This window comes from Borostomias antarcticus, assembly GCF_949987555.1.
Source record: "Borostomias antarcticus genome assembly, chromosome: 26".
Taxonomy (NCBI): domain Eukaryota; kingdom Metazoa; phylum Chordata; class Actinopteri; order Stomiiformes; family Stomiidae; genus Borostomias; species Borostomias antarcticus.
The window spans coordinates 6,808,007-6,821,734 of NC_140259.1; the positions used below are offsets into that span (position 1 = coordinate 6,808,007).

General features: G+C 48.0%; 1 protein-coding gene across 2 annotated transcripts; it reads right to left on the reverse strand.

Moving 5' to 3' along the window:
* Positions 1-1,330: 1,330 nt before the first annotated feature.
* Positions 1,331-12,229, reverse strand: LOC311326177 (E3 ubiquitin-protein ligase RNF126-like). Of its 2 annotated transcripts, none has more exons than XM_084459038.1 (9): positions 12,144-12,229; positions 10,059-10,117; positions 9,161-9,221; positions 6,672-6,910; positions 6,178-6,246; positions 5,989-6,058; positions 5,090-5,183; positions 3,898-4,007; positions 1,331-3,170 (listed from the first exon to the last, which is right to left on the reverse strand). In XM_084459038.1, exons 1-9 carry the CDS (start codon positions 12,219-12,221, stop codon positions 2,994-2,996), a joined length of 957 nt encoding a protein of 318 aa, XP_084315164.1. In that variant the 5' UTR covers positions 12,222-12,229; the 3' UTR covers positions 1,331-2,993. The 2 variants fall into 2 exon arrangements, with proteins under 2 accessions (XP_084315164.1, XP_084315163.1); XM_084459037.1 differs by having other exon boundaries at positions 3,898-4,013.
* Between the last annotated feature and the right edge of the window lie 1,499 nt (positions 12,230-13,728).

The window sequence follows — 13,728 nt, forward strand, 5'->3', positions numbered from 1 at the left end:
CAGCCTATATTCCATGTGGCATAAATACAGAAGTTCATAAACACTGTGTAGATTTCCATAAGAAATTGGTTTAATTAAAGTATCCGGTGGTGCATATATGTGATTATTAAACAATTAATGACATCCACAAAACGGTAAACCTAAGCAGAAGCAAAGACAAAATCGGAGTGCTGTAGGCTGGAGAACATCTTGGGGTTCAAGATGAAAAATGAAAATATGAACTGTTGTCAGTGTCAGCAGCAGTGCATGGGAGGGACAGAGGCTCCTACGGGATGTGATCAAACGTTTAATCAACAACTGAACTGTGCCTTCTAGCTCACCTCAACAACACAGGACAAAGGGAAAGTTATACACCTTCCTTGGGAAAAACAGCTGGTCTCCAGGGTTGCTGCTTGTTCTCGACGTCTCGGGACTAGAACCCCTGTTCTATAATACTGTACCTGGTTGTGCAGCCATCTCCTGGGGGTGCTGTGGTCTCCCCAGACCAGTGAGAGATGGGCTCACTGGGATCTCACTTCCTTCCTGAAGTCAAGGAGAGCTCTCCCATTATTTAGGACATCGGAGTTGTTTTACAACAGGATGGGGAAACCTTTTACACAATCATGCCGTGAACTGTGTTCAGTATAGTCTCAACTCTCTGACCAACAACCAAGAGGGAGCTAAACGAATCCCCAAGATTCAAACACTGAACCCTGAGCTATGCGAATAGGATTCAACCCAAATGATACCTCCTTGGTTCAGCAAAACAATTCTCTGCCCCAGGGCCGGCCCTAGCATTTCAGCAGCTCTAGGCGAGATTATGGAACACCTTCAGTGTCGTTTTGCTGACGGGGGGGGGGGGGGGTGCTGCTGCGCGATTTGTTGACGGGGGGTGCTGCTGCGCGATTTGTTGACGGGGGGACGGGGGGTGCTGCTGCGCGATTTGTTGACGGAGGAGGGGGGTGCTACTGCGCGATTTGTTGACGGGGGGGGGGGGGGGGGGGGGTGGTGTTGCTGCGCGATTTGTTGACGGGGGGGGGGGGGGGGGGGGGGGGTGCTGCTGCGCGATTTGTTAACGGGGGAGGCACCCGGCGCTGGGCGGAGGCGCCGCACCGCATTGCGAAGCGTAATAGAGACAGTAGGGATTACGGAATGAAAAATGAAATTATTTTAATAAAAATAAAAAATATTTTTTTTTTTTTTTTTTTTGGTGCTCCTTGGCCAGGCGCCCCTTGGACATTTGGCGCCCTAGGCGACCGCCTATTTCGCCTATGCCTCGGGCCGGCCCTGCTCTGCCCTACCGTCTCTGGAATCTATCCGTGCATAAACACACATTTAAAGACACCGACCCTTACATGATACTTGAGTTCTGTTGTAATAAGACTGTGCAACTATTTGTCAGTCAATACTAGGTGAAGTAAGTCTTTAGATGACTTTGTTAATCTGGATCAGTGACCCGTTATCACCAGAGTGGTTCTTTCACCCGACTACTGAGTGGTGGCACCCGCACTTCTTTATTCTCTCACCTGTCCTCTGTTCTGCAATTCAACATTTCACTTCAAATGTCTTGTTGGGCAGTTTACAAAAGCATCTCATTAACTTTGGAACAGGTTACAAAAACGACTGATGCAGGGAAACTTAATTATGTATGAAGATATTTGGAAGTCTGAGTTAAGACTGGTTCTGGGAGCAGGTCTGGCAGGCTGGTGTAGGTCTCCCTATGGCAGCCAGACTGGTGTAGGTCTCCCTTTGGCAAACAGACCGGTGTAGGTTTCCCTCAGGCAGTAAGTCAGTCAGTGTGGGCCAACCATGCCAGTGCGGTCAGTCTCTTCAAGCCAGGTGCAAACTGGACGTGTCACATCCATGTCAGTACGAATCGGTGGTCAGTTGATTACAATTCATAGGAAGGTATATTGTATGGAAGGTTGCTTTTTTCTCATTTGTAAGGGATGAAATGTTACAAATTTGCCATCCATTTTCAAACACTGAGGAAATAGATATTATGAAAGAATATTAAAGGGGTAGTTCGTCATTTTGAAAATAGACTCTTATTGGCGACTTAACCATTAAGTTATTGATCAATGGAGGTTGCATCCACTCCCAAACTCAGTGCACCCAAAGCAAATAAAATAAGATGACAGTCTATTGGGGTTCAATGGAGTGCTTATACCAGAAGAAGTCAAACTATCGTTGAATCTTTTATTTTGGGCGGACCGGTGTTCTCTGTGGAAATAGGGCGGCGGAGGGATACTTTATGTAGTGCCGGCTAGTTGTAGTTGTTGCTAGTAGTCGACCAGCGCTGGCACTACATTCGTAGGTAACGTAAAGTAACGCTAACGTAAGTTGTGTCCATCGATCAACATAATGGCCAAGCCGGCAATATGAATCCATGTCCAACATTTTGAACTAACCCTTTAAACTAAGATGCACATCCTAAACTCGGCTTTACTAAGTCGCTCTTAATTCCATTAAGAGTTTGTTAACTGAGCAGATATGAACGCTAGTTTACAAAAATACAGTATGTAACTGTACACATATTTCTCCTCTGTCCCCAATTACTGAGCGAACCAATCACGTCTGGATGAACGACAACTCAAGTCTTGTTGTGAAGAGAACCGGACAGAGGTCTTCTTCAGCCATTCGGACGCCGGATCCGCCGTCCCCTGCCGCCCGGCCCCGACACACCCCTCCCGAAGGCCCTCCCCTCCCGCTCCGCCGCCCCCGCCTCCCGCTGGGCAGCCGGCTGGGTCCCAGCCCCACCCTCGCCCAGGACGGGGGTCCCGGAGGCTGGGTTAGGTCTTTGGAGGAAGGAAACGCGCGGATCTCACGTGACCCGTGCTGCTCTGTCCCGTCGGCCTGCCTGCCCGGCGTGCGGCGGGGGGGTGAGAGGTGCCGGTCCAGGCCCTGCGCTGGCGGCCGGTCAGAGACGGGCCAGCCGGGGGGCGAGGGGTGAGGTGTCGGGGGAGAGGTGGTGGGGGTTATAACGGGGCAGAGGGGGGGGGGGGGGGAGGGTTCTAGGAGTGGTCAGCGGAGCTGTCCTGGCTGGTGGAGCTGGAGGATGGAGGTGTGGATGAAGAGGAGGAGGAGGAGGAGGAGGAGGTGGTGGTGAAGTTCATGCCTGACAGGCCGGGAGGGTTCAAGGCTGTGTTCTGTCCACTCAGGCTCTTCCTGCACACGGGGCATGTGTCATGCTGTAGAGAGAGAGAGGGAGAGGGGGAGAGGAAGAGAGACAGAGGGAGGGGGGAGAGAGAAGTAGAGAGAGAGAGAGAGGAAGAGGGACAGAGAAGGAGAGACAGAAAGAGGGGGAGAGAGGGAGAGAAAGGCGTATATATAGAGAGGTGTAGAGGAAGAGAGAGAGAGAGAGAGAGGTATTGAAAAAGAAAGAAAGAAAGAAAGAAAGAAAGAAAGAAAGAAAGAAAGAAAGAAAGAAAGAAAGAAAGAAAGAGAGAAAGAAAGAAAGAAAGAAAGAAAGAAAGAAAGAAAGAAAGAGAGAAGAAAGAAAGATGAAGAGAGAGAAAAATAGAGGGAGAGGAAACGTTAGAACGGGAGAGACAGGTAGAGAGAAATGTGTAGAGAAAGAGAGAGGAGGTAGAGAGAAAGATGGAGAGAGAGAGAGACAGAGAGGGGCATGTGGCATCAGTACAGTTTTCAGTAATCTCATAATGATGTTATGTAACACTCCCACTCCTCGTGGTCTGGCGGGTGCATGCAGGAGGGGGAGGAGGAGGAGGAGGAGGAGGAGGGGGAGGAGCAGGCCAGAGAGGAGAGGGAGGAGGGGGAGGAGGGGACAGGCCAGGGAGGGGGAGGGGACCGGCCAGGGAGGGGGAAGGGACAAGGCCAGGGAGGGGAAGGGAGCAGGCCAGGAAGGGGGAGAAGGGGACAGGCCAGGGAGGGGGAGGGAGGAGGAGGCGTCCCTACCTGCTCCAGCCAGGGGATGATACAGTCCTTATGGAACAGGTGATTACATGGGAGCTGCCTGACTGTCTCTCCAGTGCTGTAGTCCTCTTTACACACAGGACACTCCAGACCTGAGCCTGACACACACACACACACACACACACACACACACACAAAAACACACACACACACACACACACACACACACACACACACACACACACACAAACACAAACACACACGTTGTACTAAAGAGATAAACATGGTCTGTCTACTGTATCATCTACAGTGAGTGGGCCCTATAATCATGGTTGTCTGTGGGTGTGAACTCCATGTTACCAACATGTCCCAGGTGGGTCATCAGTGGCGTCTGGTGGGTCCTGGCACCCGGTATGCTAGAGCCAGCGAAGCATGCAGGCACAGCGTGGGCGTGAACCGCTTCTATCGCACGCGCTTTTTTTGCACGCCCTGACGGGGGGTTTCTAGGCACCAGAAGGGCCCTTGAGCAGTTACCCCAGCCAAAAAACAAACCACCCTCAAACCCGGAGGCCTTTGGATACGAGCGGAGCCACGTTTTGGCGCTAGAAATCCAGAGCTGCGTTCTAGTGTAACGGGCAGATCCGGAGGCTTTCGAAAAAAAACGATAGGAAAAGGGCTACACTGTAACGCTGTGTTCAATTCACATGATACAAATCAAGCGGGTGATTTACAGAGAGAGAGAGAGAACAGGGAGTTTTAGCTATAGGCTACAGTATAGTACAGTAGGTGTAAGAGCCAGACACGTTGCTGGGATAGCTGTGTGTGATTCACTGTGACAGTATCGGGTGGCCCTGTCACATTACCTGAGGCAGGTACAAAGGCAGCGCGTTCACTGTTGTTGTCAGGTGTTGACCCTGGAAGAGCAAACAGGTTGCCTACGAGACTAGCCTAGACCAGACCAGGCCAGGCCAGGCCAATGTAAATCAATCTCTACAGTTGACCAGGACAGACCAGGCTAGGTCCAACCAATCTAGACCAGGTCTGGCCCAGGCAGTGGGCTGCGCTGGGAGCTGTCCTGTTTGTGTGTGTGTGTGTGTGTGTGTGTGTGTGTGTGTGTAGGTGTGTAGGTGTGTAGGTGTGTGTGTGTAGGTCTGTGTGTGTGTGTGTGTGTGTGTGTGTGTGTGTGTGTGTGTGTGTGTGTGTGTGTGTGTGTGTGGTGTGCAGGGAGACTCACCAACATGCTCCTCAGTGATCTGGATGCAGGGCAGACTCTTGATCTTCTCTCTGTCGGCGGGTGGCGGCCCCGTGTTCTCAAACTGGTTCAGCAGCTACAGCAGAGAGACCAGACAGGGAGGGAGAGAGAGAGAGAGAGAGAGGGAGAGAGACCAGGCGGAGGGTGAGAGAGGGAGGAAGAAAGGGAAGGAGAGAGGGAGAGGGAGAGGGGGAGAGGGAGGGAGACCAGGCGGAGGGAGAGAGAGGGAGGAAGAAAGGGAAGGAGAGGGGGAGAGAGGGAGGAGAGAGAGAGGAGGGAGGGAGGGTGGGAGACGGCTTCAGGCGAGACGGGAAGTTACATACATGATGTACATGACTGCCTGTGTGATGGTTACAGTAGAGACTAGGGATGTGTGAGGAAGGATAGTCGTTTACTCGACTACTCAGCACTGCTTCTGCTAGTCAGGGTGGAAATACTAGTCGGTTGGACTATTTACATAATTAGCGAAGTCTTCTCACACACACCAGTCTTGCCTGGACTAAACCGGTAACAGGAAGCGCAGGAGTAACTACTGAATTGTTTACTAGTAGTCACACCTATCTGTATCACAGTCTGTGTGTGTGTGTGTGTGTGTGTGTGTGTGTGTGTGCAAGTGAGAGAGAGTTGAGAGGAGAGAGAGAGAGCAAGGTCCCTTGTCTACTACAGCATTATTCATTGATTAATTGTCTGCCTATTTAAGTGTGTGTGTGTGTGTGTGTGTGTGTGTGTGTGTGTGTGTGTGTGAGAGAAGGATAGAGAGTGAAGTCCCTTGTCTACTAGCGTAATTAATTGACAGACATAACTACCTGTATCACAATACAGATGTAAGTAAGTAAGTAAGTAAGTAAGTAACTATAGCAGCATTGTGAGACGGATCTGACCTGTGTGATGATGGCGTCTAGTCCGTTGGCCCCCCAGGCGTAGTCCATAGGGTTAGAATGCAGAACACCCCTGGGGAGGGACAACCACACGGTTCTCACTACGGGGCTTCCTCAAAGTGATGAATAACGCTACCGGGGTACTGTCAATGCTCTGGGTGGAAATATTAGCACCGTCTTAACAGCACTTACCACGGTCCCACGCCCATATTAGGCATGGTGGTGGGGGCGATGATTCCATTCACCAGCTGCTGAATGATTCTGCACAGGAAGACATTGGGTGGTTATGTGTGGCGACGCGTTACGTAGGCATAGCGTGAGAATGAAGATATGAAAGCCCTTCTCATGGGTATTGATCTTGGACAACAGGAGAACTCCTAGTTGTAAATATTACATACATATTGACTACATTGTGTAATTCGTCAAGAACAAAATGACTTAAGAACGGTCAATGGAAACCAAAATCATTAACACATTGAGGGCTGGATATGATGATTAAGTGTTCCCTTCATTTTTTTGAATGGTGTACTATGGAGCAGATTGCACAGTAAACCCGTAATTAACAAAAGTGTGTGTTTCTGTCAGACAGTTTGGGTAAAAGCTCCATATCTAGTTATATGAACTACTGCAGCAGTTATGACAGTAACCAGTTGTGAGGGGACTGAGAGAAGGGTCGCAGGTCGTACCCCTCTAACGTGGCCACACCCTCGTGCCTCCCCGCCAGCCTCCGGGAGCCATGGCGACCGCGTGGCTGCCTAGCGCCGTATCGTTGCCTTGACGCCATCTCCCTCTCCCGGCGGTTCTCCGCCTCGCGGTTGTCCTCCGGCGCCAGCCCCGCCCCGAAGTCGAAGGGGTCATCGAACACCCCCAGAGCGAACTGGCCGTACCCCGAGGGGAAGGAGAAGAGGTGCTGGGGGTCCACGGTCTGCGGCACGGGACACAAACACAGAGTCAGAAACACACAGGGGCAAGACCTCAACACAGAGTCAGAAACACACGGGGGCAAGACCTCAACACAAACACAGAGTCAGAAACACACAGGGGCAAGACCTCAACACAAACACAGAGTCAGAAACACACGGGGGCAAGACCTCAACACAAACACAGAGTCAGAAACACACAGGGGCAAGACCTCAACACAAACACAGAGTCAGAAACACACAGGGGCAAGACCTCAACACAAACACAGAGTCAGAAACACACAGGGGTAAGACCTCAACACAAACACAGAGTCAGAAACACACGGGGGCAAGACCTCAACACAAACACAGAGTCAGAAACACACAGGGGCAAGACCTCAACACAAACACAGAGTCAGAAACACACAGGGGCAAGACCTCAACACAAGCAAAGAGTCAGAAACACACAGGGGCAAGACCTCAACACAAACACAGAGTCAGAAACACACAGGGGCAAGACCTCAACACAAACACAGAGTCAGAAACACACAGGGGCAAGACCTCAACACAAACACAGAGTCAGAAACACACAGGGGCAAGAGCTCAACACAAACACAGAGTCAGAAACACACAGGGGCAAGACCTCAACACAAACACAGTCAGAAACACACGGGGGCAAGACCTCAACACAAACACAGAGTCAGAAAAACACAGGGGCAAGACCTCAACACAAACACAGAGTCAGAAACACACAGGGGCAAGACCTCAACACAAACACAGAGTCAGAAACACATGGGGGCAAGACCTCAACACAAACACAGAGTCAGAAACACACAGGGGCAAGACCTCAACACAAACACAGAGTCAGAAACACACGGGGGCAAGACCTCAACACAAACACAGAGTCAGAAACACACAGGGGCAAGACCTCAACACAAACACAGAGTCAGAAACACACAGGGGCAAGACCTCAACACAAACACAGAGTCAGAAACACACAGAGGCAAGACCTCAACACAAACACAGAGTCAGAAACACACAGGGGCAAGACCTCAACACAAACACAGAGTCAGAAACACACAGGGGCAAGACCTCAACACAAACACAGAGTCAGAAAGACACGGGGGCAAGACCTCAACACAAACAGAGTCAGAAACACACAGGGGCAAGACCTCAACACAAACACAGAGTCAGAAACACACAGGGGCAAGACCTCAACACAAACACAGAGTCAGAAACACACGGGGGCAAGACCTCAACACAAACACAGAGTCAGAAACACACGGGGGCAAGACCTCAACACAAACACAGAGTCAGAAACACACGGGGGCAAGACCTCAACACAAACACAGAGTCAGAAACACACGGGGGCAAGACCTCAACACAAACACAGTCAGAAACACACAGGGGCAAGACCTCAACGTCTAGAGGTTCACCCCCAAAATCTAAATGTCAAGGGCCAAACCACCCCCCCCCCCCATCCCCCCAAAAAAGCCTTCAAAATGCTTTGATGAAATTGCATTGTCTATGATTCTTCTTTACTACTGCTGATGAAGTCTGGCTTCAGCAGACACTTACAGTAGAACACACAAACAGGAAGCATAAAAGTAGCACAAGCACATTCTACCCGGTGGGGACTGAACTATAATTGGAGCCAAAGTGGGGCAAATCATTCTTTGAAGCAGCTTCCTGCGCTCTCATGACTAGACAAGTATGATATCTGGTGTGTTTTTTTTTCTACAACCAGTAAATAATCATTCGATCAGTAATTAGTGAAGTCTTTTTTGTACGTTCAGTTGTGGTTACTGCTTATGGTCAACAGACACAGGAGTGAATGTCAAAAGACAGGTCAGATGTCTGTGTTCCAGAATGCTCTGCTGTTTGTTGTGATAACGTTTATCTCCTGCTGCAGGTTTCACCACTAGCAGCCTTCCTTCCAGCACGCCGAGTCAGCTTTTCTCGTGTGTTTCTGGGTGTAGGGCAACACTGACACCGCCTGACGTAACTGTCTAGGACGGATGGAAATATATCCCAGACCAGACCTGGGTCGAAATACTATTTGAAAAAAGTTAAATTACTCATCGGTGCTCTGCTACAATGTAACCGATGGGCTGTTCCCCAAAAAATGGGCTGTCCCCAAACCCGACCCAGCTGCCACTCCGGGCAGACTCGAGCAAAATGCTAAATAATTGAAGGACTCCAAGTCTAGTATTTTGACCGAGATCTGGTCCTGGACATGAGAGGACAGTAGTACGATGGCAGAAAGGCTCACACACCTCAAACGTCTGTTGGTTCTGCTCTGCACTGGTGATGGTGGACGTGGATCCATTCTCAGCACTTTTCATAGAGACAAAACAAACAGAAACTGTTACAGCGTTTTCTCCAGTGTACTGATCTCAGTGGGTCAGCCCTCCTGTTCAGCCTAGGGTCAGAGGGTGAAGGGTCAGAGTTTAACCAATGGAATGAACAGAGTTGACATTGTTCACCGACTAGGTCAATAAAGACCTCACACTTTTATTGGACCTAGTTATAGCAGGAAATGCACACAAAGTGCAAGCTTCACTAGACCAAAAGATTATTACACCATTATAGTAGCCTGGTATGACCATCCCGATCTAGCGAGCTCACTGCTTCGCTCCGCAATATCGGTCTGGCCTTCGCCCCATAGAGAGCGATGACGTGGGCGGGGGTACTTGCCTTGACAGACAAACCCCTTCAGCCAATCAGCGTTCAGCCAACTTTTGCCAAATCCAGTCGGAAGAACGGCAAAAACGTCTTTTCCACCGTGAAACTCCGCTAGTGCATACTCTTGTTGTTGTTTAAGTGTTGTGATTAAGTCTATTTCTGCAATAACTGCACTTATAGCTGCGTGTATTATTCTAACGTTAATGTTACCACCATGGTTACCACTCGTTGCTTCGGGACCCGCCATGTTTGTTTAGCGAGCGGCAGGGACACGAACCAATCAGGGGCTGCTTTCCACTGTGGGGCGGGACAGCAGTTAAAACGCAGTCCCTGATTGGCCCGGTATGGTCTAGATTTTAGCATAATCGCTCTGGAGGAGGCGAAGGACAGACCGTTCTGCGTTAGTGAAGCAGAATGTGAGCTCGCGAGAACGGGATGATCGTACCAGGCTACCATTATAGAACTATGGATCAAGAGTTGAACACTGACCTCCTCTCCTCCAGCAGCTCCTCGATGAAGCCTGACTCACATCTGGGACACGTGTAGTCCTGCGACGGATGGAGAGCACACACGGGTCTAATCAGGTACTAAACACAGCAGTCAGGTTAGCACAGGAACCTCAACATCACAGCACTAACACATGACCAACAGCCACTATGAGAGAAGACAATAAACAGAGAAAAACAGAGACACGTGTGGACAGACATGACTTCAAAAACAAAGGACCATATTCATAATGATAAGCATCTCTTCAAGTCTAGTGTATGGCAGATGGTTTTTATTACAACCCTGTGTGGTATTCTACTGTGGGCAGAGCAGGGCAGGAGAGAGAATGCAACTGCGGCTGGCACTTCCAAGGAGTCTCAGTACTGGTACTGGTAACGTTACTGATGTTACCACTAGCTTAGCTAGCTAACGTTAGCTTGAGACATATTCCTACATCAGCCATGCTCAACCACCGTAGAGCGCCATCTAGTGGGCGGCGGAGGCAGTGGTAGCCTACTGCCAAATGGTTAGAAAAAAAATAAAGTTTGGTAATTTACAACGCTAGTTATTTTCATATCTAAACGTACTCAAGAATTCACATATAATAAAAAATAATAAAAAATAAAATCAAGTTAAAATTCATACTTTCAATGCCCAGTTTGAATATCACCACGCCAATCACATCACAGTGTGCTCAGCTAACGTAGCTTGCTAGAACATTACCTCGGATGCAAACTTTCCTTTCCTCGGATGAGAAAAGTGACGGACCATCATCTTTCTCATATATTTGGGAATGTGGTCCTCATAATGTTGTAAACAACCAAAAGGTTGAGAACCCCTGTCCTACAGGACGGTCTCTATAATCACACACCACGATCAATCATGACAGCCTATTCAAAACTGAGAAACGTACGTTATGGTGCGTTCGTTTGTGGTCGGAGGTGGCAAGTCGCAAGTGGCAAATACCTACCTCCGACCTGTGTGCATTCGAGCTATATACCATTATATCAGTTACCTAGTTATATCTATATACCATTATATCAGTTACCTAGTTATATCTATATACCATTATATCAGTTACCTAGTTATATCTATATACCATTATATCAGTTACCTAGTTATATCTATATACCATTATATCACAGTTACCTAGTTATATCTATATACCATTATATCACAGTTACCTAGTTATATCTATATACCATTATATCACAGTTACCTAGTTATATCTATATACCATTATATCACAGTTACCTAGTTATATCTATATACCATTATATCACAGTTACCTAGTTATATCTATATACCATTATATCACAGTTACCTAGTTATATCTATATACCATTATATCACAGTTACCTAGTTATATCTATATACCATTATATCACAGTTACCTAGTTATATCTAGTGCATTCGAGCAACTGGGGGCTGAGAAACATCCGAATTTGCGACGAGGAAGTGCGAGTTCATGCGGTGTTTTATTTAATCATTCCTAGCAAGTCGCAATTTCCCACCTCCCAGTTATAAACGAACGCACCCTAACTCCTATTGCAAAGCATATAACTGAGCCAGCTAGGGTTAACCTACCATCTGAGGGTCGCAATGATGGGGAGAAAGGGAACCATCCCATGAGAATCTAATCAAGCAATACTGTGGTGTACAACTGAAGATTGGGACAAGAAAACCTAGATATATGATGGCTAAATTAGCAGTATAGCTAGGTGGCTGGTTAGCTTAGTGCTAGGTAGCTTGCTATGCTAACGTTAGCTGTGTCAGAGGCAACCAGCAATCCACAACTCAACTGAGGCTGCTAGCAAGAGAAATAGCAACTAACGTTAGTTGGGAAACACATCTGAGAAACACACAACCATAACATAATCTGGCTGCTCCATTTAAGTCTATTCTAACTTAAATTATCTATACATTATTATCTATACATATATTCTAAGGAAAACCTGGTGCTAACAGTTAGCTAGCTGTTCTGTTGTTATAGTTACACAGCACTCAACGGTCACACCAACAATGTTATGGTTTAAATCCCATCCGTGTGTTTTTGGTGCCGTGGTGCTTCATGTCACGGGTACGTACGGGAAGACGGGGGCTGATCTCGGCGGAGCATCTGTGACAGAAGAACCGGCTGCTGGGCCACGGAGGAGCCTCCGCCATCTTTGCACCCGCTGGAGGAAAGTGACCGGACGGGGTGGGATGAGGGACAAAACGCATTCGTTCGAGAGTTTCTTTTAATATTTTTTATTGGATGTTATTTAAACATTTACATTTACATTACAAAAGCAATTACGTATATAAAGTAGTAACATATCGAAAAATATTCTGTATACTATCATAAAAATATATATGTGACATAATAAACCAAACTATATTAAATGAAAGAAGAGAAGCAAAATAAACAGCAATAAACTGTACCATGGAGACAAATTAATGAAAATAAAATAATCCAGCCAATTTGTTTTTATTAGAAATCATTTTTCCTATATTCGTTCAAAACTATGGCTCGCTCTGTCTCCGCTCTACCGAAGAACTGTCATATTTTTCCAATTTGTCAAGCATAACAGGAACAGCTTTTAACCCACGACCATCAGCCTTATCAACAAAGGTCCCCTCTGACTCTCTCCCCCGCCTCCTACAATTTTTGCACTAAACAAATGTCTGGTTGTCCCTTTGTCCGTGCCTCTGTCGGGTTGTTGACCTGCAGTTCTATGTTGCTACCACAAGAGGCAGTGTTTTTTTGTATATGGCTGTAAGCCAGCGCACCTACCACAAGAGGCAGTGTTTTTTTGTGCGTGGCTATAAGCCAGCGCACCTACCACAAGAGGCAGTGTTTTGTGGCTGTAAGCCAGTGCACCTACCACAAGAGGCAGTGTTTTTTGTGCATGGCTATAAGCCAGCGCACCTAGACAAGAGGCAGTGTTTTTTTGTGCATGGCTGTAAGCCGGCGCACCTAGAATAGCGTTTGTCCGGTTATCCCTCCCTCCCTCCGGTCAATGTTGACCTGCATTTCTCTGTTGCACCACAAGAGGCAGTAGTCCCAGCACACCAAAATAAAGAAGGCTTCAAAATCAACCTCCTGATCTCCACTGCACAAGTAGAGTAGCGGTGAAAGCATAGGACTCCTGCCTGGGAGACTGGGGTTCAAGGCCCCGGTGGGGATGACTTTATGGGACTATACCCCACATGTTCATCTTTTCACTCCAACCTTTACCCCTTGCCTTATAGGTCAGATCCTGTCCCAACCCCAACCCTTATTCTAACCCCAATCCACACTAGGGACTGGAAGAAGGACACCAAAACCAACCCACTGATCTCTGCTGCACAAGTAGAGTAGTGGTGAGAGCATAGGACTCCCACCCAGGGGTTCAAGGCCCCGGTGGGGAAGACTTTATGGGACTATACCCCAAACCTCCCCACGTTCATCCTTTCAGTCCAATCGTTTTATCCCTTACCTTTGTCCAGAAACAGAAGTTGAACCAATTGCAGCAAGATAGCTAACGTTACAGGAATCATCAGTGTAACTGCTTTAGCCACTGACCGCTACCATTCATGTTATGGAAGCTGCTGCTAGTTGCTGTGAGCTCATGAGCTAACTGGCTATCCTGCTCTTATTGTGCTGGATTAGCATTGAATCTTAATTTATCAGACATTATTTCATGTAATT